Source organism: Lampris incognitus, chromosome 2 (genome assembly GCF_029633865.1).
Source record: "Lampris incognitus isolate fLamInc1 chromosome 2, fLamInc1.hap2, whole genome shotgun sequence".
NCBI lineage: Eukaryota > Metazoa > Chordata > Actinopteri > Lampriformes > Lampridae > Lampris > Lampris incognitus.
In genome coordinates, this window is record NC_079212.1 from 30,502,087 (window position 1) to 30,524,631 (window position 22,545).

Consider the following 22,545-nt stretch of genomic DNA (forward strand, 5'->3'; position numbering starts at 1 on the left):
GTATGTGAATGTATTGATTGACATGGCCTGCCACTTTGTAAACAGCTTTTCAAATTAGAAACATGTCACTTGAAGGTGTCCAAATTTTTACATTTGATGCCTTTCTTTTTTCAGTAAAATACATCTCTAAGAACACTTCATGAGCCTCAATGCTGGATTTGAAGATCCTGATTCTGGTATTTTCTAGAAATTTCCCAGAGAGAGACACATTTGTTGTAAAGGTCTATCCGTTGCATTGAACACACAGCAAAGGTAAGCTAAAATTGTTTTTTTTTCTTTGATACCTTCATGGCATTGCCGATAGACTGACTACTTAAGCGCCACAATAGAAAAACAACTTCTACTACTCCACAAGTAAATAAATGAAATATGTAGGGATAGAACATTTTTTTTAACTAAATTAAATTGGATGACCCGAATACCTCCGGCCATTCTGTGACATCTGTGAGTTTCACAGCCAAAAACAACTGTGTAGGAGATAAGGTATATTTGGGGATACTTATCTGCAAGGTTGATATCTTTTTATTTTTACCAAGTTTTCCAGGCCACACTGAGGCAAAGGTTATGCAAGAAGCTGGAGATCAGCTGGCCTTTTCTTGTACTATATAAAATGGGGCAGTTTCCCACTGAATTCAGTGAAGATAGTCACCATGAAGTTTATGATCTTGGCTTTGTTTGTTGCTGGCGGTAAGCATGAACAAAATTTATCCCATGTCATTGACTTTTTACAGCGCTAACAAAGCTAAACAGATTATCTCGCATGAAATGGTCTGCTACTTCCATATTTACCACACCAACCTAGACATGGACCAATACACATTTTTTCAGTTCCGATCCGATACCAATACCTGAATTTAGATATCTACGGATACCGATACAAACTGATACCACCCAATACCAATACCTCCTGAAACAAATATTGGCTGCGATACAGACCAATAACAATACCAGAGCTCTTTTTCTTATTATTATTATTATTGTTGTTGTTGTTGTCATTGTTGTTGTCGTTGTTGTTGTTGTGTTATTATTATCATTATTATTATTGTTGTTGTTGTTGGCATTATGTGTAAGGTTACATAAGGCTGTGTAGTCAACCACACAGAACTTCTTCTTAAAAGAGCAAAAAATATACAAAAATACATTGAATAATTCCAATGCAATTTTTTTGAATTGTAGTTTAAGAAGGCTTCAAATATAAATGTGTGTAGCAAATTGCTATGGCAAATCCTTTAATGTGTTAATTGATTTAAAGAGTCAAACTATACTTTTTTTCCTCTCCAAATTACCCAAAATAATAATAATAATTTTTATTTTTTTTACAAAAAGACATCTTTTTGTAAGATAAGTCTTTAGTCATTTCATGTTAAAATGCCAGGAGGTGTGGTATTGTATGAGGAATTCGGGAGTGGCAGAGAAGTGTGTAGGAGTGTTGAAGGATATATATGTGGCTAGTGTGACAGCGGTAAGGTGTGCAGTAGGAGTGACAGATGGGTTCAAGGTGGAGGCGGGATTACACCAAGGATCGGCTCTGAGCCATTTCTTGTTTGCAATGGTGATGGACAGGTTGACAGACAAGATCAGGCAGCAGTCTCCATGGACTATGGTGTTTGTGGATGACATTGTGATGTGTAGTGAGAGTAGGGAGCAGGTTGAGGAGAGCCTGGAGAGGTGGAGGTATACACTGGAGAGAAGAAGAGTGAAAGTCAGTAGGAGCAAGATGGAATACCTATGCATGAACAAGAGGGAGAACAGTGGAACGGTTAGGATGCAAGGAGTGAGTAGAGGTGACGAAGGTGGATGAGTTTAAATACTACTTGGGGTCAACTGTTCAACGTAACAGGGACTGTAGAAGAGAGGTGATGAACAGAGTGCAGGCAGGGTAGAGTGGGTGGAGAAGAGTCAAAAGTGGTTTGTGACAGAAGGGTAACAGCAAGAGTTAAGGGAAGGTTTACAAGATAGTTGTGAGACCAGCTATGTTGTATGGTTTGGAGACAGTGGCACTGGTAAAAAGACAGGAGGCGGAGCTGGAGGTGGCAGAGTTGAAGATGCTATGATTTCTTTTGGGAGTGATGAAGAAGGACAGGATTAGGAACAAGTATGTTAGAGGGACAGCTCAGGCTGGACAGTTTGGAGAAAACGCAAGAGAGGCAAGACTGAGATGGTTTGGACATGTGTGGAGGAGAGATGCTGGGTATATTGGGAGAAGGATGCTGAATATGGAGCTGCCAGGGAAGACGAAAAGAAGAAGGCCAAAGAGGAGGTTTATGGTTGTGGTGAGGGAGGACATGTAGGTGGCTGGCGTGACAGAGGAATATGCAGAAGACAGGAAGAGATGGAAATGGATGATCTGATGTGGCGACTCCTGACAGGATCAGCCAAATGTTGTAGTAGTAGTAGATTTGGATCCAAATCTGTAGTTACATATGAGTTGTAAAGTTTTATGAATGGATTAAATCTAATACGCCTCGAGAGCTAGGTAACTTTTATGTTTGAAAACAACAAACATGTTTGAGTGAATGACCACATTTATGTGCCGTTGTCTGTCAGCCTATGGGTGTGGCCTCCCCACCTTTCCCCCTATCGTCACCAGGGTGGTCGGTGGAGAAGAAGCCCGTGTGCACAGCTGGCCCTGGCAGGTACATATTTATCACGTCTCTGTGCCATCCTACCATTCTTCATAATAGTCTCATCCACCTGTCACATGCAATGTGTTAGCCCATCATGAGGTGTGTCTCTCTGTCTTCCTCAGGTCTCTCTGCGGTACGAGAGTGGCGGCAACTTTTACCATACCTGTGGTGGCACTCTGATCTCCGACCAGTGGGTCATGACTGCTGCTCATTGCATCAGGTACGACTGAATGAACCGAGTCACTCTGACACCCAGGGGTCAGTTTGTAAAAACATTTTCAGAGGGTTGGGGTAGGGAGTGGGGACCACCATCCTGGTGATGGGTGGGCAGGTGGGGATTCAAAAAACACACGGAAACCTTTTCTTTTTTTCTTTTTTTTGTTTTATTTTGTATTTTTCCACTTTTTCCTCCCAATTGGACCCGGCTATTTACCCCACTCTTCGGAGCCGTCCCGGTTGCTGCTCCAACCTCCCCGGAGGCCGATCTGAGGAGGGCTGCAGACTACCACTTGCCTCCTCCGATATATGTGGAGTTGCCAGCCGCTTCTTTTCACCTGACAGTGAAGAGTTTCACCAGGGGGACGTAGCACGTGGGAGGATCATGCTATTCTCCCCAGTTCCCCCTCCCCCCAAACAGGTGCCCCAACCAACCAGAGGAGGCGCTAGTGCAGCGACCAGGACACATACCCACATCTGGCTTCCCACCCGCAGACATAGCCAATTGTGTCTGTAGGGACACACAACCAAGCCGGAGGTAACACGGGGATTCGAACCAGCGATCCCCGTGTTGATAGGCAACAGAATAGACCCAAAAAACCCCCCTTTTAAACTATTGCCAAAGGCCTACCTATAAAGACTTTCCTAACACCAAGTGTATTTAGGACCCATTTGACAGCTCAGAAAAAACATGTGCCTGGTCTTATGCTTTAGTTTTGTGATTATATTTCCCTTTTGTTTATAACACAACACTTTTTTAAAAAATAATTCTGAACTCATTGTACTTTTAGCTGTGTTAAGAATAATTGCATTACAATATTCACGCACTACATGTCCATAGCCCATGTAGTGTGCAAATCTCTAATATGGAAAGAACTTAATTGATCTACACATTAAAATTCCTTAATTAAGATGTTTCACACAGCAATGGAAAGGGGTTGGCAGTTCTGTAAAGGGCCTTTTATTGTGAATTTGTTCAACAGGTGGGATGTCATCCCATAGCAACCCCACCCCACCCCCAAATCAACCCCTGCTGACACTCTGGCTGTGGATAAACCTTTAAAAGTCCTTCAAGTTGAAATAGATTACTCTTTGAAACAACCTGCGTAAGAAAATATAATCTGGAAATGAAACCCAACTTGGTTTCTGGAACTTGATGAGAAGGTTTTAATGAGCTATGCCTTAATAAGTATTATTGTTTGAGAACTGCATGTTCAAATAAACTGTTGTATTGACTTAACACATCTAAGCAACTCTGACCTGTGTGTGTGTGTGTGTGTGTGTGTGTGTGTGTGTGTGTGTGTGTGTGTGTGTGTGTGTGTGTGTGTGTGTGTGCGTGTGCGTGTGCGTGTGTGTATGTGTGTTTTTTCTGGTGGTCCTGTAGCAGTTACAACACCTACAAGGTCTATCTGGGCAAACACAATCTGTATGACGACAATGAGGTTGGCGCCATGGCCTTTAACCCTGCTCAGATTATTGTTCATGAGAACTGGGACTCTTACAGAATCCGGTAGGTTTCGTCATTTACATCGCTCCCTTATTATTGCCTGAGTTGCTTTAACCATTGCTTTGTAGTATAGTGTATATTGTATTTCAAAGCTGGATTAGGCAATATACAGGATTGCTGTATTGCTGATTGCATTGAGAATCGACACGGCAGTCGACAGTTTTCCTTATCCAGAGACAGGCTTTGCCTTCACTTTCCACTTATTATTATTGACTATATTCGGTCCCCTGAAGATGAAACCTCAACCTGTCTATAAATTTGTGCTCGTAAGTGAGAAGTTGAAAATCCTTCTTTTCCTCTTCCTCTCTCTTCACTCTGGACCACATTCTCAACTTCTGAGCCTTGATCACAAATTGGGGGGTGGGGTGGGGGGGTGCCATCTTTGGCCTGGATAATATCAACAATGGGCTGAAAGTGAAGGCAAAGCCTGTCTCTCCTTAAGGAAAAATGTAAACTGCGATGTTGCTTCTTAATGCAATAAGCAATACAAGCAATCCCTTCACATTAAAGGGTGTCATTTGATTTACTGTTGATACCAAAAATATTGCTCAATGCAACTTTAACCCAGTAATTATAAGCACCTTTTTTAATTTGTAATTGGCATGCTACTGCAAACTGCAAAGTGTATTTGAATTTCTGCTCTAGTAATGACATCGCCCTGATCAAGCTATCCACTCCCGTCATGTTCACTGACGAAATCATGGCTGCTTGCCTTCCTGACTTTGGTGACATCATGGCCAATGGTGCTCCCTGCTACGTCACCGGGTGGGGACGTCTCTGGAGTGAGTTCTGTTAGATTTAAATCATTCATTCTTTCAATTTCTATACGCACTTTATCCACGTCAGGGTAGCAGGTAAGGTTGGAGCATATCCCAACTGGCCTTGGATACAAGATTGCAGGACATACTGAAAGATTGTCACTCACATTTACACCTATGGTCAATTTAGAGTCTTGCAGCATGGCTTAGAGAGTTTGGAAGGAAATTTAGATTAAGAAATTGTAGGAGGAAGCTGGTTCAACCAGAAGAAACCCACATAAATACTGCGAGGACATGCAAACTCCAAACAGAGAGGCTCAGAGCCTTTCTGTAGGAATCAATATTTCTAGGGATCAATCCTTGACATTATGCATCTTGCATTTATTTATTTATCATTTATTCAACAAAAAAAAATTCCCCCTTTTTTCCCCAATGGTACTTGGCCATTTACCCCACTCTTCCGAGCCGTGCTGGTCGCTGCTGCACCCCCTCTTCCGATCCGGGGAGGACTGCAGACTACCACGTGCCTCCTCCGGTACATGTGGAGTCACCAGCCGCTTTTTTTCACCCGACAGTGAGGAGTTTTGCCACGGGCGATGTAGCGCGTGGGAGGATCACGCTATTCCCCCCAGTTGCCCCTCCCCAATGAACAGGTGCCCTGACCAACCAGAGGAGGCACTAGTGCAGCGACCATGACACATACCCACATCCGGGTTCTCACCTGCAGATGCCCAAAGAAACCGGAGGTAACACAGGGATTTGAACTGGCGATCCCTGTGTTGATAGGCAATGGAATAGACTGCCATGCTACCCGGATGCCTGCATCTTGCATTTATTATACCTGAATATCACTAAAATTCTATCCATTTTCTTCCCTAATTGCCTTGTTGGTGTAACCAGGTTAAAATTAATGTTTTTATTTTATTTTGTTTGAGTATGAAATATCACCAAATCCTGTCTGTGTGCTGTTATTTGTGTTTACTACATTTTATTTTATGTCATTATTTACTTTTATGTATGTTTTACAACAACCGTCATATACGTGTACTGTCGCTTTAAGAGAGAGGTCTTGTGGGTACACGGAAGAGGGAACGCGGGAGAGGCCATTTTTTGTTTTGTGGGAGGAGTCTCAAGCAGCGATCGAGCCGAGCCACGCGTGTTTCTTACGGTAGGACAGTTTTGCTGGTTGAGGAGAACGTAACCTTGAGTATCCCTGTAAGAAGATACTGCAAGCTGTGGGATAAAATACTTGTTTATCCTTTCTTACATCGGAGTCCCGTGGACGGTTTCTCCTTCCAACGCACACGAGTGAAGTCCAGGCAGTGGTTGAACTTCGACCCCCACGTCCGTAAGAAACACCGCTCCCGCTGGAGGACTGGACGTTTGTCGAAGGGTTTGAAACCAAAATAAATGGCAAGGTGGGCCAAATAGAGTCCTGTGTGTCCCCCCTCCTTCCTTGATCATGATGATGATGAGAGACTGAGGGCCCCCCACAACACCTGGGGCCCCACCGAAAATAGAACACAACGCAGAGCTAATGATGAGAGTGACGGGCGTGCTGCAGGCTGACCAGCATAGAACAGCATAGGACTGCCCCCGTTACATTGGTGCCGTGACCCTCCTGGATCCTGAGAGTGACATCAGTTGCTCGCCGCGGGAGGCTGCTGTCGTCATCAAGCCCCAGACGTCCTCAGGTATTTCTATAGACTGTACGCTCATGTTACAGTGGACTGGAGTTGAGCTGTGTGGACACTGGACAGTCATAGCTGTGGTTACCATGGACTGGGCTTGTGAACAGGACATTTGTATATACTGAAGGAAGAAAAACACACGAAAAAAAAGGAAAAAAGGTTAATGTTGATGTGATTGAAGGACTCGTGTGAATAATCTATTGATCTACACTACTGGATATGTGCATATGTGATTAATCTATTGGTGAATTTGTTGATTGTGTGTGATTGTTTCAATCTCTTAGTGATTTCTAGATTCAATTATTTAAATGAATTGAGCTTTTCACTTTTTTATTTTATTTTTTATTTTATCTGAGTGTTAGAGGTAGGAACATGGCAGAGGGTGGTTCGTACGTAGGTGGGGGTAACATTGCCGATCAGGATCTTTTGGATCGCCAGTGTGCTATGGAGAGGGGGTACCAGTTAGATGTGGGTGAGGGTTTACGGCTAGGTGTAGGTAGGAGTTTCGGGCAGCTCTTAGAGGGCGGGGAACCAGACACCAGAGCACCAGGACCTAGAGACCTGACCACATTTGGCACTCCTCAGTTCACCTCCACACGCTACGTAGAACGGGCCAGGCCAGGTATCAGCGAAGGGGCTGTGCTAGGTAACAGCGAGCAGCCAGTGGGTGAGTTAGCCATGCTCATTACTCGGTTAGCAGAGAAGATAGGAGAGTCAATCACTGCTAAGCTGCAGGAAACACAAATGCTTAGAAACACACACACAGACAGTGCTAGGTCTGCTGAACAGCGTTTGGAGACAGCTCCTAGTGTTAGAGTAGTAATGCAGACAGACGCTAGGGAGCCTCCTATTTTCAGGGGCGACAGCTCTGATAAGTTTACAGTTCATGAGTGGGAGAGCCTTATGACTTTGTATTTGAGGAAGCGAGCCATTCCAGTTAGTGAGCAGTCACATGAGATTCTAGCTAAGCTTATGGGAAAAGCAGGGGACGTGGTAAGGATAAAGCTGCGCAACACATCTGTCGACCACATAGCGAACCCCCACATTATGTTTGATGTACTGAAGCAACACTTTAGTGACCTCACATACTCGAGCATGCCTCTGGCGGACTTTTACAGTACGCTGCCCAAGCCAGGTGAGGACGCTATGGAGTATTGGATTAGGCTTAATAAAACAGTGGAGGTGGCTGACGAATGCTTGAAGTGGCAGGGCCGTAGTATTGAAGAGCCAAGCCACGAGGTAAGCATGATGTTTATCAAACACTGTCCAGATCAGTCTCTTGCCAATGTTTTTAAGTTCAAGTCCGCAGGGAAATGGTCTGCTAGCGAGATCCAGGAGAGGCTTGATGAGCACATGCTGGAGAGGAAGTCCCGTGTTGCTGCAGGTGGACAACGTGAAGCAGGCGCGGTAGAGCGTAGGTTCCATTCACAGGTTCATGTCCCTGTAGTCGACATGGCTCCCGACTTGAACACGACCGTGCCGGTGGTGCCATCTCCCGTTCCGGCTCATGCGTCATCTCCTATACCATTTTGTGCAAGGTCTCCTACACCGTCTCCCGCACCGTCTCCCGCACCTGTCTCTGGCGGTGATGACTATATGAGGAGTTTGGTGAGCTTGCTAGACCGTTTGGTCACAATGCAGACTCAGGTTCCAGTTAGCGCTGCAGTCCGGACACCGACGCTGACTCAACCGTCAGCTAACGCCGCAGGGCGGGTGCCAGACGCACCACAGAGGTTGTGCAGGGTTTGTAAGTCTCCGGATCACTCCACATTTTCCCACTGCAGCCGGGAGAACCGATGTATAAACTGTTTGTCTCCTGGTCATTGGAAGAGGGACTGTCCTCACCCTCAGCCGCCCAACCAGCTCCGTTCTCAGCCTGGTGGAAGAGGTGGTCGTCAGTCTCGTCCGTTAAACTACTAAACCCACACCTAGAGAGGGATGGTGTGGGTAATGTAGATGTATCCCTCACTGATGTCTCCGACCTGGCTCACTTGTATGAAGACAAGTGTGCCAAAGCACCTCAGGGTTCGCGTATGGTCATTCAGGCGACACAGAGGATTCAGGCTTTCAGTGACTTGTTCTATGCTCCTGTTCTTGTCAACCAGAGTGTGCAGCTTAATGGCATGTTGGATACTGGCTCTATGTCATGCAGTATCAGTGAAAATGCAGTAGAGAAGCTCCGCTCTGGGGGTGTTTTACCTGAGAAGCAGCAGCCTGAAGAGAACATTGTCTTGATTGGCTGCGGTGGTCTGGAGACTAGGCCTGATGGTTTTTATGACCTCAACATGCAGCTTTATGGTGTTTCCTTTGTCATACCCACTCTGGTCGTGCCCGGTCAGCATGATGATCTGATAGTCGGCACAAACGTCATTAAACATGTGGCCCATGTACTCAAGAGTGGTACTGAGTACTGGGACATCGCGTCCAGACAGGAACATCCGTCTAGTCCTGACGTTGAACAGTTCTTGTCCATGTTCACGAATGTAGAGCGCTGGAGGGGTGGTGCAGTTCCTGAGAAGATAGGTACTGTTAAGCTCACCCAGGCCGTGACACTCTTACCGAGGCACGAGCACTTAGTCTGGGGCAGACTTCCTGCTAAGGTGCCTATGTCAGCTGGAAGCACTGTTGTTGTGGAGCCGACAGACTCCAAGGCCATGCCACGCAGTGTCCTCGTAGGTCGACTTGTCACACCGCTCTGGGGTGATAGGTGGGTACCCATGACTGTTGTCAATCCATCTGACAAAGCCATCACATTGAAAAGGAACTGCAAGCTGGCTGATGTGTTTCCATGCTTGGCGATTGAGGACTTTAATGTTTTCCAGGGACTGCAATCAGTTGCAGGGAGGCATGAGTCCAACGCCACAGATAGTGCCTGTCCCCCTGTCCAGCCGGCTAGGAGTTTGTCAGAGCTCGGACTCAGTGACATTGACCTCAGCTCCTGTCAGGTTAGTGAGGCATGCAAGTCCCAGCTCACTCAGCTGCTCACCGAGTACCATGACATCTTCTCCAGGGACTCTCTGGACTGTGGCGAGGTCACAGGATACACACATCGCATCCATCTGGTGGATGAGCGCCCCTTTCGCTTGCCCTACAGGAGGGTTCCCCCCAGCCCACTATCAGAAGTTGAGACAGGTTCTCACTGATATGGAGGAGAAAGGGATTATCCGGAAGTCCTCGAGCGCATACGCTTCACCGCTGGTTATGGTATGGAAGAAGGATGGCGGGCTTCGGATCTGCACTGATTTCAGATGGCTGAATGCTCGGACCTTGAAAGACGCTCATCCCTTGCCACACCAGTCGGACTGTCTTGCCGCGCTGGGTGGTAACTGCCTCTTTAGTACGATGGACCTCACCTCTGGCTTCTTCAACATCCCAATGCATGAAGATGACAAGAAGTACACTGCTTTCACGACTCCCCTTGGGTTGCATGAATACAATCGCATGCCACAGGGCCTTTGTAATAGCCCTGCAGCCTTCATGAGAATGATGATTGGGATCTTTGGGGATCTGAACTTCACGAAGCTTTTGTGCTATCTTGATGATCTTCTTGTCTTCGCGCCGTCAGAGGTTGAGGCTCTGTCGAGGCTCCGCACTGTGTTTCAGAGGTTGAGGGAGAACAACTTGAAACTGGCTCCGAAAAAGTGTCATCTGCTGCAGAAGCGGGTGCGGTTTTTGGGCCACGTGGTTGATGGCGGAGGTGTGTCTGTCGATCCCTCCAAAGTAGAGGTCATCTCCAACATGACAGTGCAGGATCTCATGGAAGGTGATGGGTGCACGCCTTCTGTTCGTAGGATCAAATCTTTCCTTGGTATGGTATTTTACTACCAGCATTTCCTCCCGAACTGCTCCTCCGTGGCTAAGCCCCTGTTCGCCCTTACAGCTGGACAAAAGAGGAGGGGGAGGTCGGCTAAGGATAAGAAGCCCCATGGCAGCTTCCGTAAGCTTACCTCCGCAGACTGGACGGTGGAATGTGGGGAAGCATTTGATCTGTTGAAGACGATGTTACTGGAGTGTGTGGTGCTTGCCCATCCAGACTTTGAGGTGCCTTTCATTTTGTCGGTCGATGCGTCTTTGGACGGACTCGGCGCGGTGCTGTCTCAAGTGCCCCGAGGAGAGTCCAAGGCCAGACCTGTTGGTTTTGCAAGCAAGTCCCTCAGTGCCTCACAGCGGAAGTATCCAGCTCATAGACTGGAGTTCATGGCGCTGAAGTGGAGTGTTTGTGAAAAGTTCAGCCACTGGCTGAAGGGTCAAAGCTTCACCGTTTGGACAGATAATAATCCGCTGACTTATCTCCTAACGAAGCCGAAGCTTGACGCGTGTGAGATTCGCTGGGTGTCTAAGCTGGCGTCTTACGCTTTCGATCTCAAACACCTGCCAGGGAAGAAAAACGTGGTGGCGGATGCCTTGAGTCGCGACCCTTTTTCCAAGCCCGTCAGTCAGAGGCTACTTAGGGAGCCCTACCCGGCCCTTGTTCAGGAAGCCGACGGGGTTGAGGGGGACTCTGTGCAGGATGTTTTCCGACTCAGTTGCCAGTCCCAAACAGTGAGTAGTGCGCGATCTGGGTTTTCTTGTGATGCAGCTGAGGTCAGGGCTTTTTGTCAAGCCAAATGTGACTGGCCTGATGCATCAGTATTCACAGCACTCAGTTTGGTCCAGCACGTTCAGCATCTGTCGGGTGGTCAGGATACACTGCCAATGTTATCCACCGAGGAGCTCAGGTTGAGTCAGGAGCAGGACCCCTGCATCTCCAAGGTGTTGCCCTTTGTCGCTGTTCGGAAGCGGCCATCGAGACGTGAGAGGCATGGTGCTGACCAGAAGGTCCTCAGGCTGTTGAAACAGTGGGAGAAGTTGGAAGTCAATGATGGTGTCTTGTACAGGGTGACAAAGGACCCAGTGTCCAAGCAGAGGAGGTCTCAGTATGTTTTACCTCTGAGTCTGAAAGACAAGGCACTGTCTGGCATCCACGATCACGCTGGTCATCAGGGCCAGGACCGTACTCTCTCTCTTGCAAGGCAGCGTTTTTATTGGCCTGACATGGAGAGGGATATCAGAGCATATGTCAGATGCTGTCGGAGATGTGTGTTTGGGAAGACCCCAGAGCCAGCTGCTTGCGCGCCCCTGGAGAGCATTAAAACTTCCGCACCGATGCAGCTTGTGTGTATGGATTTCTGGTCCGCTGAGGACAGTAAGCAGCGGTCAGTCGATGTCTTAGTGGTTACTGACCACTTCACTAAGCTTGCTCACGCGTTCCCCTGCACCAATCAGACAGCGAAGCAGGTCGCCAAGAAACTCTGGGATCATGTATTCTGTGTTTCCGGGTTTCCGGAAAGAATACATTCTGACCAGGGCACAAACTTTGAGAGCAACCTGATTGCAGAGCTTCTCAAGTTCGCGGGTGTAGCGAAGTCCCACACGACGGCCTACCATCCTATGGGTAATGGCGGGACAGAGCGTTTTAATCGCACGATGGGGAATATGCTCCGTTCCCTTCCGCTTCAGCAGAAGCAACAGTGGCCTCAGCAGATCCATTCTCTCACGCTCGCGTACAATGCCACTGTTCACGAGACCACGGGTTATGCGCCTTTCTTCCTGATGTATGGGCGTGTCCCAAGACTGCCGGTGGATGTTATGTTCAGGCAGGTTTTGCATGATCCTCACGTTGTTGACTATGACTCTTATGCTCAGTCTCTGCTTTCCTGTCTAAGGAGTGCAATGGAGATCGCTCAGAAGCACTCCATGGCTGAGCAGCAGCATCAGGCGCGACAGTACAACAGACACACCAAGGGCACTGTCCTGTCTGTCGGGGATCGTGTTTTGGTTGCGAACCAGAGTGAGCGAGGGAAGAGAAAGTTGGCTGACAAATGGGAGAACGGAGTGTACACGGTTGTCGGTGTCAACCCCAATATCCACATCTACAAGATTCAGGATGCAGAGGGGCACACCAGGGTGGTGCACAGGAACCGTTTGTTGGAGGTCAACTTCTTGCCCCTTCCTGAGTTAGATCAGGGTGAGGAGTCCAGTACAACCAGTCAGTTGCTTGACTGCGCAGAGTCCGATGAGGAGGACAGTGCAGATGGCCTGACGGTCTCAGGGGATGCAGTGGGGCTAGCAGTCTCATCACTTGGAGACTCGCCTAGACCTGAGTGGGCAGAAGCGGAAGAGTTCATTCCGTCTAGTCTGGTAGTCAGTCCTGTGGGGGCCACTGCTCAGACTCCACCCAACACACACGCACCACACAACACACATGCACCACACATAGAGGCATCACACTCACTCGATGTTGGTGTTATATCTCACACTGATTCGCACACTGAAGCACCACACTCACTCGATACAGATGTTGCAGCTCGCACTGTCTCACGCACACAAGTAGAGAGCGATGGTCGGGTTAGGACACGCACAGGGAGGGTGGTGAGGTCAGTGAACAGGTTAATAGAATCTATGGCTCAGATGCCATTTCTACGGAGTGTGAGGGTTTGAACTTTGATGGAGGTTGGAGTCATTCAAACTAGTTTAATGTGAGTTATTAGGTGTCTATCAGACAGGGTTGTTTTGGGCCAAGTGCATGGTGTGGCGTATCAGGCGTCACATTGATCTAGGGGAATACTGAGACTTGATCAACCTCATTATTTTCTGAACCTCGTAACCGAGGTAGCTCCTAAGTTGACTGGAGGACTAGGTCCTTCTTTTCACTTGTGCCAGTAGTCAGTGATGGGCTTTTCCTTTCCTCTTTCTCTTTTTATCCTGCTGTCAGGATGTTGGTGAATTTCAGGAGGGGTGAATGTAACCAGGTTAAAATTGTTTTTATTTTATTTTGTTTGAGTATGAAATATCACCAAATCCTGTCTGTGTGCTGTTATTTGTGTTTACTACATTTTATTTTATGTCATTATTTACTTTTATGTATGTTTTACAACAACCGTCATATACGTGTACTGTCGCTTTAAGAGAGAGGTCTTGTGGGTACACGGAAGAGGGAACGCGGGAGAGGCCATTTTTTGTTTTGTGGGAGGAGTCTCAAGCAGCGATCGAGCCGAGCCACGCGTGTTTCTTACGGTAGGACAGTTTTGCTGGTTGAGGAGAACGTAACCTTGAGTATCCCTGTAAGAAGATACTGCAAGCTGTGGGATAAAATACTTGTTTATCCTTTCTTACATCGGAGTCCCGTGGACGGTTTCTCCTTCCAACGCACACGAGTGAAGTCCAGGCAGTGGTTGAACTTCGACCCCCACGTCCGTAAGAAACACCGCTCCCGCTGGAGGACTGGACGTTTGTCGAAGGGTTTGAAACCAAAATAAATGGCAAGGTGGGCCAAATAGAGTCCTGTGTGTCCCCCCTCCTTCCTTGATCATGATGATGATGAGAGACTGAGGGCCCCCCACAACACCTGGGGCCCCACCGAAAATAGAACACAACGCAGAGCAAATGATGAGAGTGACGGGCGTGCTGCAGGCTGACCAGCATAGAACAGCATAGGACTGCCCCCGTTACATTGGTTATCTGATAAAATGGATTTGGACAGTTTACCTGTTCATATATAGGCTAGAAAGTCTCCAGATCTAGAGGTCAACAATAACACAGTAAGTCCAGTTCCTAAAGAGAAAAGTCCTTGAATTACATATTTATTCAATGTAATTTCGAAGCATTTTAAAACCACAGAGGAACCACCACAGCCTGATCGGGCTCAAAGTTTATCAATTAATCTTAACGTTATTAATAATTGATCCGAATACTATTATATGTTTGTCTGAGTGCCCTGTTCTTTTCCACAGCTGGTGGTCCCCTTGCTGACACCCTGCAGCAGGCTCTCCTGCCCGTGGTCAGCTACCCCTTCTGCAGCAGGCCAGACTGGTGGGGCAGCCTGGTCACAGACAAAATGGTCTGTGCTGGAGGAGACGGTCTGCTGGCCAGCTGCAACGTGAGTCAGATTATTGTCTTTTTATTCCCAATTTTAGCTAACAGTCTGGAAGAGCTAAGGTAATAGAGCATGCACATCCAACTAGAATGGAAAGGTGCAAGAAAGAAGATCAAGGATTCTCATCAGAAACAGGTATAATTGTAAGTTCCTTGTTAGAATCAATTGTAATGTGTTTATAAACAGCTGATGGGAGCAGTGAGTGAACTCTATTTTCTGTATTTTTCTATGGGGATTGATAGCTGGATAGTTGCATAGTTAATTTCTTTTTCAAAGTTGCTGGAATCCTAGGTCAACTTTAATTTCAGCCCAACAACATGCTGGCCTCTTTCACCCCTTAGGGAGACTCTGGTGGTCCTCTGAACTGCCAGAACCCTGATGGTTCCTGGGATGTCCACGGTGTGGTAAGCTTTGGCTCCAGCATGGGCTGCAACTACCCCAAGAAGCCCTCTGTCTTCACTCGCGTCAGCGCTTACGTGTCCTGGATCAATCAGGTGAGTGGAATGTATAAAAAAGTTAATACATGATATAGGGCCATTTAAAGGATGGTATTATCAAAAACAGTTAATATTTCTGAGGCAAATCTGTGCCACATCTGGGGTTCTCCAACACAGAGACACGGATGACAATGGCGGGTGAGGATTCAACAGCCTATTTATTAAAATCACAAAGATTAAAACAACAGAGAATAAAATAGCCAGTTAAAGAAAGGACATCTGCACACCCGAGTCTTTAGCTTGGGGAGAGAACAGCCATGTATCGGCGGACTTGTCTTCTCCCTGTCTCTGGTGTGTCTTTGTGTGGGTGTGGATGCACTGACGTAATAAGGGTAACTCGGGGTAGCTAGAGAACCAATTCTCCTCCCACAGCATCCTATATCAACATTTTGGCAAAAGTGTTGATATAGGAGTAGTAGAAGCACACATTCATATTTTCCCTATGTAACAAAGCTCTAAAACAACTCTTTAATCTCTCCTTTTTCTAGGTGATGATCGCAAACTAAGAAGTGGATTGATTGTTGGTTGTTACACTTAATCATCAAATAAAGAATGTAGTGCAAACACTGTGATCTCATTTGGTTCTCTTTCTTTTAAAAAATGAGATGTTCTCTGAATGATAGTTAAGACATCAACAGATGCTGTAATTGTGCATGCATCAGCAGCGGCATCGTAGTGAGGGGAGAAAGGGGAAGGACATACCAGGGCCCAGAAAAGGGTGGTGGTGGTGAGGGGGGGGGGGGGCTCGAGAAGCCTAGAATTAAAAGTTTGTTTTGGTTTGCAAAATGTTTCTTTCTAACTAATTAGTGCCATAACTTCAGTTAAAATTGGCTCAATACATCGGTTGAGGGACTTAAAGAAAATAGTGGAGGCTCTCTGAGGCCCCTCTCACCCCTTACAAAAGGTGCAAAATGGTTTAATCTGCCCCTCACGAGCATCTCTCAATGCAGGTCATCTAATCCTGTCGCGAGTGACTGCTGATACAAGCACAAACACAGAGTCATGCCTTTCCCAAAGAAAGCAAAATCTGGGTTCCAGAAAAGAAAAAAAAGGAAAGGGAGAGAAGGCAAAATGAGGGAAAACAACTGTTGAGTACTATCTTCCAAAAGAAAGGTGAGCTACGGCACTACTCTCAATTGAAAGCCGATTAGCAAAACAATTGGACTTTAAAGCTCAAATCAATGACTTTGCAGACAAAAAGTCCCGTCAGTGGGCGTTTACTGTGGAATAAACATCATGGGTGTCAGCATCAGTACCCAAAGATGCATCAAAGTTTGAAGTGATACTATACATTTTTCAATCACTGCAAGATAGATAAGTTAGGTTAAGGTTAGGTTAAGTTAGGTTAAAATAGATTAATGTACTGTGATTGCAAATAATATCTAGTATGCTAGAACAAAAAAAAAGTGATGCATGAGAGACAAAAGAGGAAAGGGGCCCACAGAGACTGCTTATGTATAGGGCCCAGAATTTTGTGCTACACCCCTGCGCATTAGGAATACAAAATACTGTGTCCCGAAAATTACATTGGGGCACTAGGGTTGGATGCTATCTAAAGGTAGGAACACTATTGTCGCATAGGATCCAGGGAGTTCAAAGCCTCAAACCAGTAATCTGTCTTACTACTTACAGCAACATTTTTTTTAAGTCAGGAATCCCTGTATCCCCGCTAATGCCCCTATACCGCAACACTTACGGTAAAAAGACGTTTCAATCATTCCCGCCCAGTCTAAGAAATTAGGTCAAATAAAGCACACAGACATAAATCAGGACGAATATTCACATTTTAATCCAATCAAAGGGTAAATTGCTACACAAATCAAATGCATTGTTGCCTACATAGCTACCAATAAAATGATGTGTTTGCGTTGTCTGTTTGAGCCGTTAACTTAGCTAACGTCAGGTCTGCTAGCTATCAATATTGCGAACACATGCTTCTGCAAAAATGTCAAAAGAACCAGTGAATAAGAAAGTAAAATACAGCCAAACAAAGCTAAACTTTAACAGTAATGTTACACCCCCGCCTTCACAACTCCATTGGAGCCTGGACTCCCAAATCGAGAACCAGCGCAGCCAGAACCCCGAAACTCAACAAAGTACAAGCACATGGAGCTGCGCTCCGGTGCACTCTTATAGCACGATACGGTACACCCCTGCACACGCTGTTGCTCCCCCCACACACACTTCTGAAATGTTTCCGGCGCGACTAGCAACAATCCATTTTATGTTTATTGTAACATGCTGTTTTGCTATTCAGCATCACTTTTGTACCTTACAGCTTGCCATAGCGTCGTGACATCGACAACTCCCGCGAGATTGGAGCAGTGACGTTTGTGATCCAAGGTGGTGAAATGAATAAACGCACAGTGCTAAGCCGGAATATGCATTTATTATTTTATTACGTTTATAATTATGCCACAGGGCAAGTACTACATGGTGTCAGAGTAGAGGTTTGACTACCCACACGTCGCCGAGAAAATGGAATCTTAGGGCGTTCCAGCTCCACGGATGGACTGGTCTGGGATTCGGCGAATTTACCCGAAGCATGGAGACGATACCGGCAGCACGCAGAGTTGATGGTCACAAGACCCCCTGCGCGAAGAGAACGAGGAGGAGAAATGCAGTTACCTCCTGTTATGGATCCGGGAAAAAGGACGTGATGTGCACAACACCTGGACACTCACGGGAGAAGAAGCCAGCAAGCTTAACACGTATTACGATAAGTACACAGAGTATATCACGCCAAAGGCTAACCCCGTCTATGCCAGATATAAATTCCATGAAAAAATGCAGGGTGAGCGCGAATCGTTCGAGCAATTTTTAACAGAACTAAAACTGTTGGTAAAAGACTGCGGCTACCCAAACAGCGAGGAAATGGTCCGAGACCGCGTTGTGTTTGCCACGAACTCACCCCGCGTGCGAGAAAAACTACTCAGCCAGGGTGCAGAGCTCACGCTCGGAAGGGCCATAGACGTTGCACGTTCACATGAGCTAGCACAGCAACAGCTAAAGCCTATGGGCCATAGCAAAGACCAGAACGGCCACGACACTATGCACGCTGTAAGCTGCAAAACATACAGACTAGAAACGGCACAAAAAGCTACAAAGCAAATTTGTAGCTATTTGTGCTACAAAGCAAATGTAGCTTTTTACATGCTCTGTTTGCTGTGAGCATGTAGCCACTGTGGAGGGAGACATAGTGCCAAAGTTGTATGCCCAGCCAAGGGGAAACAATGCATTAAATGCAAAAAAAATAAAAAAAATCAATCATTTTGCAAAAGCATGCAAATCAAAATTCCCACCACAGACAAAACCTTACCGCAGTACAGTGCACACTGTTGGAGAGAACACAGACCAAGAGCAGACAGAACGCTACATAGACAGCATCACAATAGAGCAGGGGTCGGGAACCTTTTTGACTGGGAGAGCCATAAAAGCCAAATATTTCTAAATATATTTCATTGAGAGCCATATAGTATTTTTAACGTATAATAAATTAAATATGTCTTACTTTTAATGCGACTTCTGGTGCTGCATGGTTTTGCTGATGGCCTTGTAGTCTGGTTCATACGTGGTGAGGTTGAGCTTCATGCAGGCGTTGAGGCTTCCATCAGTTAAACGTGAGCGTAGGTTGGTCTTAATGTTCCTCATATGCGAGAAAGACTGTTCACATGCATATGTAGAGCCAAACATGGTCAATACGGCAATACTCACACGCTGCATTGTGTGGTATGTCACAGGAAGCTCGTTCCAAGTTTTAAGAATCAGCTGGTCTTCAGGTTGAAGATTTTTAATTTCTGTCCACTTGTGTTCCCTCGCCAGCTCTGCTCGCTGTCGCGCAAGACTTTCCAACTCTCCATTAAGTGACTTGAACTTACTCATCCACATGTCTGATGCCTTCAGGTCAGCAACTTCCAGCTCAAAGTCTCCGATAGAGACCCCGGGGATGCATGTCAGGTCGATTTTGTCCACTGCACACTCATGTGGATGAGTGATGAACTTGAAAAGACCAGTGCGCGCACGAAATTCTCCAAAACGTGCTTTGAATGACTGCAGGAGATTGAACGTAAAGCCAGCTAGCTGCTGGAGATCCAGATGTTGAGTGGAGTCACTTGCTAAGCATGCATCTCTAAATTGTTGCAGTCTTTCAAAGTGCAGAAGACGACCTGTTTCAATGTCCCTGAGAAAGACTTCCAGCTTGCTTTCAAATGCAAACACTGCTTGTTGAAGGGATGAGATTGTATTTCCAATACCTTGCATTTTCACATTGAGCTGGTTCAGATGGCCAGTTATGTCCACGAGATAGTGAAACTGCAGGAGCCAGTCAGTGTTGTCTAGCTCAGGATGCTTGACGCCTTTCATTTCAAGAAAAGTCCGGATTTCACTCAGGCAAGCTGCAAAACGGCTGAGCACCTTCCCCCTTGACAACCAACGCACGTTGCTGTGTAAAAGCAGACCGGGATAATGTTCCCCAACTTCTTCTAACAGAGCTTTAAACTGGCGATCATTTAAAGCTCGGGCAACAATAAAGTTGACCACTTGAATGACCAGAGACATCACCTCGCCAAGCTCCTGGCCACACGTCTGAGCGCAAAGCGCCTCCTGGTGCAGGATGCAATGAAAACTTAGGATGGCTCTCTTTTCATGTTCACGGAGAAGCGCTACAAATCCTTTGTTCTTCCCCAACATACAGGGTGCACCATCAGTACAGACAGAAATAAGTTTATCCATCGGTAGTTTTTTTTCTTTAGCAAACTCCATGAAAGACATGAATAAATCCTCTCCTCTTGTTGTCCCTTTCATTGGCAAAACAGCCAAGCTTTCCTCACGCAGTGTGTCACCTGCAGCATACCTGGCAATGATACTGCACTGAGATAGATGGCTAACGTCTGTTGACTCATCTAACGCGAGAGAAAAGTATGTCCCGGCGTTTATGTCCTTAATTTGTGTTTCCTCGACTTGATTTGCCATCATGATGCTACGATCGTGCACAGTTCTTGCTGACAGGGGCATGTCTTTTATTCGTTTGATTATCTTGTCTTTATTTGGGAAGTCATCAAACAGTCCATTGGTGTCAGATGTATCGGCGTAGCGGTGGAGATTGATACAACTTGACACTATTAGTATCTTTAGCCTTTGGCATATTTATTTTCCATCAGGCTCATCATGCGACCATGTTGTCGCATGATCTTGAATCAACAAGTCTACCGGAACTGGTAGGCTACCAACAGAAGAAGTGGCAGTGACATCACATCCTGATGCACTGCCTAGTGTAAACATTGCCCTCTGGTGGACAAATAATATTATTGCCCTCTACTGGGCACAGGAGTTATATCCATTACTATGAACACAATAAGTAAGGGCGTACATTATATTATAATAAAACATTCAACACCCCCACTCGCACATAGCTTATTGTGGTATAACAGTGCAATGTAGAAAACAATAACCAAAAATATTCCCGCTATTTGGGGATTAGTTACCAAAATAACAAAAATACAATGAGTCACACCATACATGGCGTTTTAGCAGTTCAAGTACCAAACAAGTGCTGAGCAAACTTTTTAAGTTGTAGCTTTGTGGCTGGTTTGGTCATCAAGTCAGCGATCATGCTGTCAGTAGGACAGTATTCCAGAGATATCTTACCACTACTAACAGTCTCTCGTATGAAGTGATATTTAATATCAATGTGTTTACATCTTTGGCGATTAACTGGATTTCTTGCTAAAGCAATTGCTCCTTGGTTGTCATCATAAACCTTAGTTTGTGCATATTTGTATTTATCCATACCCTTGAGTAGCTGATGTAAATACATACACTCCTGAATAGCTGACGCTAAGGCCATGTATTCTGCCCCGCGGGTAGATAGTGCAACTGTCGGTTGTTTCCTACTCTTCCAAGAAATGAGAGAGCTTCTCTCACTCAGGCTGACACAATATCCCGTGGTGCTACGTCTATCAGAGACCTCTGAGGCCCAGTCAGCATCACTGTGGATTATAAGCCCTAGCTGACTTTTGTAATCCCTTTTAAAACATAAACCACGGTGACTTGTACCCTTGAGATACCTGAACACGTGCTTTACTGTGTTCCAGTGCTCCTCAGTTGGATCAGAGAAATGTTGGGAAAGTTTGCTGACCACAAAACTTAAATCTGGCCTAGTGCAAGTAGCCAAATAAATCAAACTCCCAACTGCCTCTCGATACAACCTTGGATCTTCCATTTTTTCTGCATCCTCTGTGTATTCTAGTTTTGCCTCGCATGGGGTCTCTCTAGACTTACAGTCTTGCATCCCAAACCTGGAGAGGATTTTATTCACATACCTCTCTTGTGACATAGTGACTTGGCTCCCTGACTGGTGAAAATCAATCCCTAGAAAATGATTGAGTTTCCCCAGGTCTTTCATTTTGAACCTAGCGGTGAGCATCATTTTTACAGTTTTCACAACATCCTCATTGTTAGCGGCAATGATTAGATCATCGACCCATACAATAATGATTACTTTTTCATTTTCCTTTTCCCTTGTGTATTGACAGTTATCAGCAGGATTTTGTTTGAAACCATTTTCTGTGAGGTATGCATGTAACAGAGCATACCAGTTCCTGCCGGACTGTTTAAGTCCATAAAGGGACTTCTGTAGTTTGCATACTAGTCGTTCTCCGGTTTTTGATACCTCCTCATAACCTTCTGGTTGTTCTAGGTATATCTCTTTATCTATTTTTGCATGCAGGTATGCAGTTTTTACATCCATCTGATGTAAAACTAAATCGTCCTGCACTGCTTTCTGCATGACAACTCTAACAGTAGTCATGTCAGCTGTCGGCGAGAAGGTTTCTTCGTAGTCAATACCTTCCTTTTGGCTGTAGCCCTTAGCTACATATCTAGCCTTACATTTTTCTGACCCATTAGCGTCACTCTTTAGGGAATACACCCACCTGCCCCCCACTGTCTTTTTGCCTGGTGGCAACTGGGTGATTTTAAAAGTCTCATTCTCTTTCAGTGACTGCATTTCGTCATCCATAGCATTTTTCCACTGTTTTGACTTTGTTGACCTGATAGCTTCCTGAAAAGTTTGTGGTATGTCACAAACAGCTCTGTAACAAGCATCTACACAAATTACCAGTGTGTCTGTTGTATCAGTGTCGTATTCCTGTAAATGCGCTGGCATTCTCCTATTTCTGGGTGGGTTCCTTCTAACTCCCCCACTGCTTGGCTGTTCACTCTCGACCTCAGAAACATCACCACCAACACTTTGACCTGATGCATTTTCATCATCATTTATCTCATTGTCATAGACCATGGGTTCTACCTCCCTGTCCTGACATTCACTGTGTGGT

General features: G+C 45.9%; 1 protein-coding gene across 1 annotated transcript; it reads left to right on the forward strand.

Annotated features, from left to right (window-relative positions):
- Window positions 1–624: 624 nt before the first annotated feature.
- LOC130107757 (chymotrypsin-like elastase family member 2A) lies at window positions 625–15,777 on the forward strand. The gene is made up of 8 exons (XM_056274494.1): window positions 625–687; window positions 2,548–2,636; window positions 2,750–2,847; window positions 4,228–4,353; window positions 4,996–5,132; window positions 14,572–14,717; window positions 15,056–15,208; window positions 15,700–15,777. The coding sequence occupies exons 1-8, from the start codon at window positions 651–653 to the stop codon at window positions 15,715–15,717; spliced, it is 804 nt and encodes a 267-aa protein (XP_056130469.1). The 5' UTR covers window positions 625–650; the 3' UTR covers window positions 15,718–15,777.
- Window positions 15,778–22,545: the final 6,768 nt, after the last annotated feature.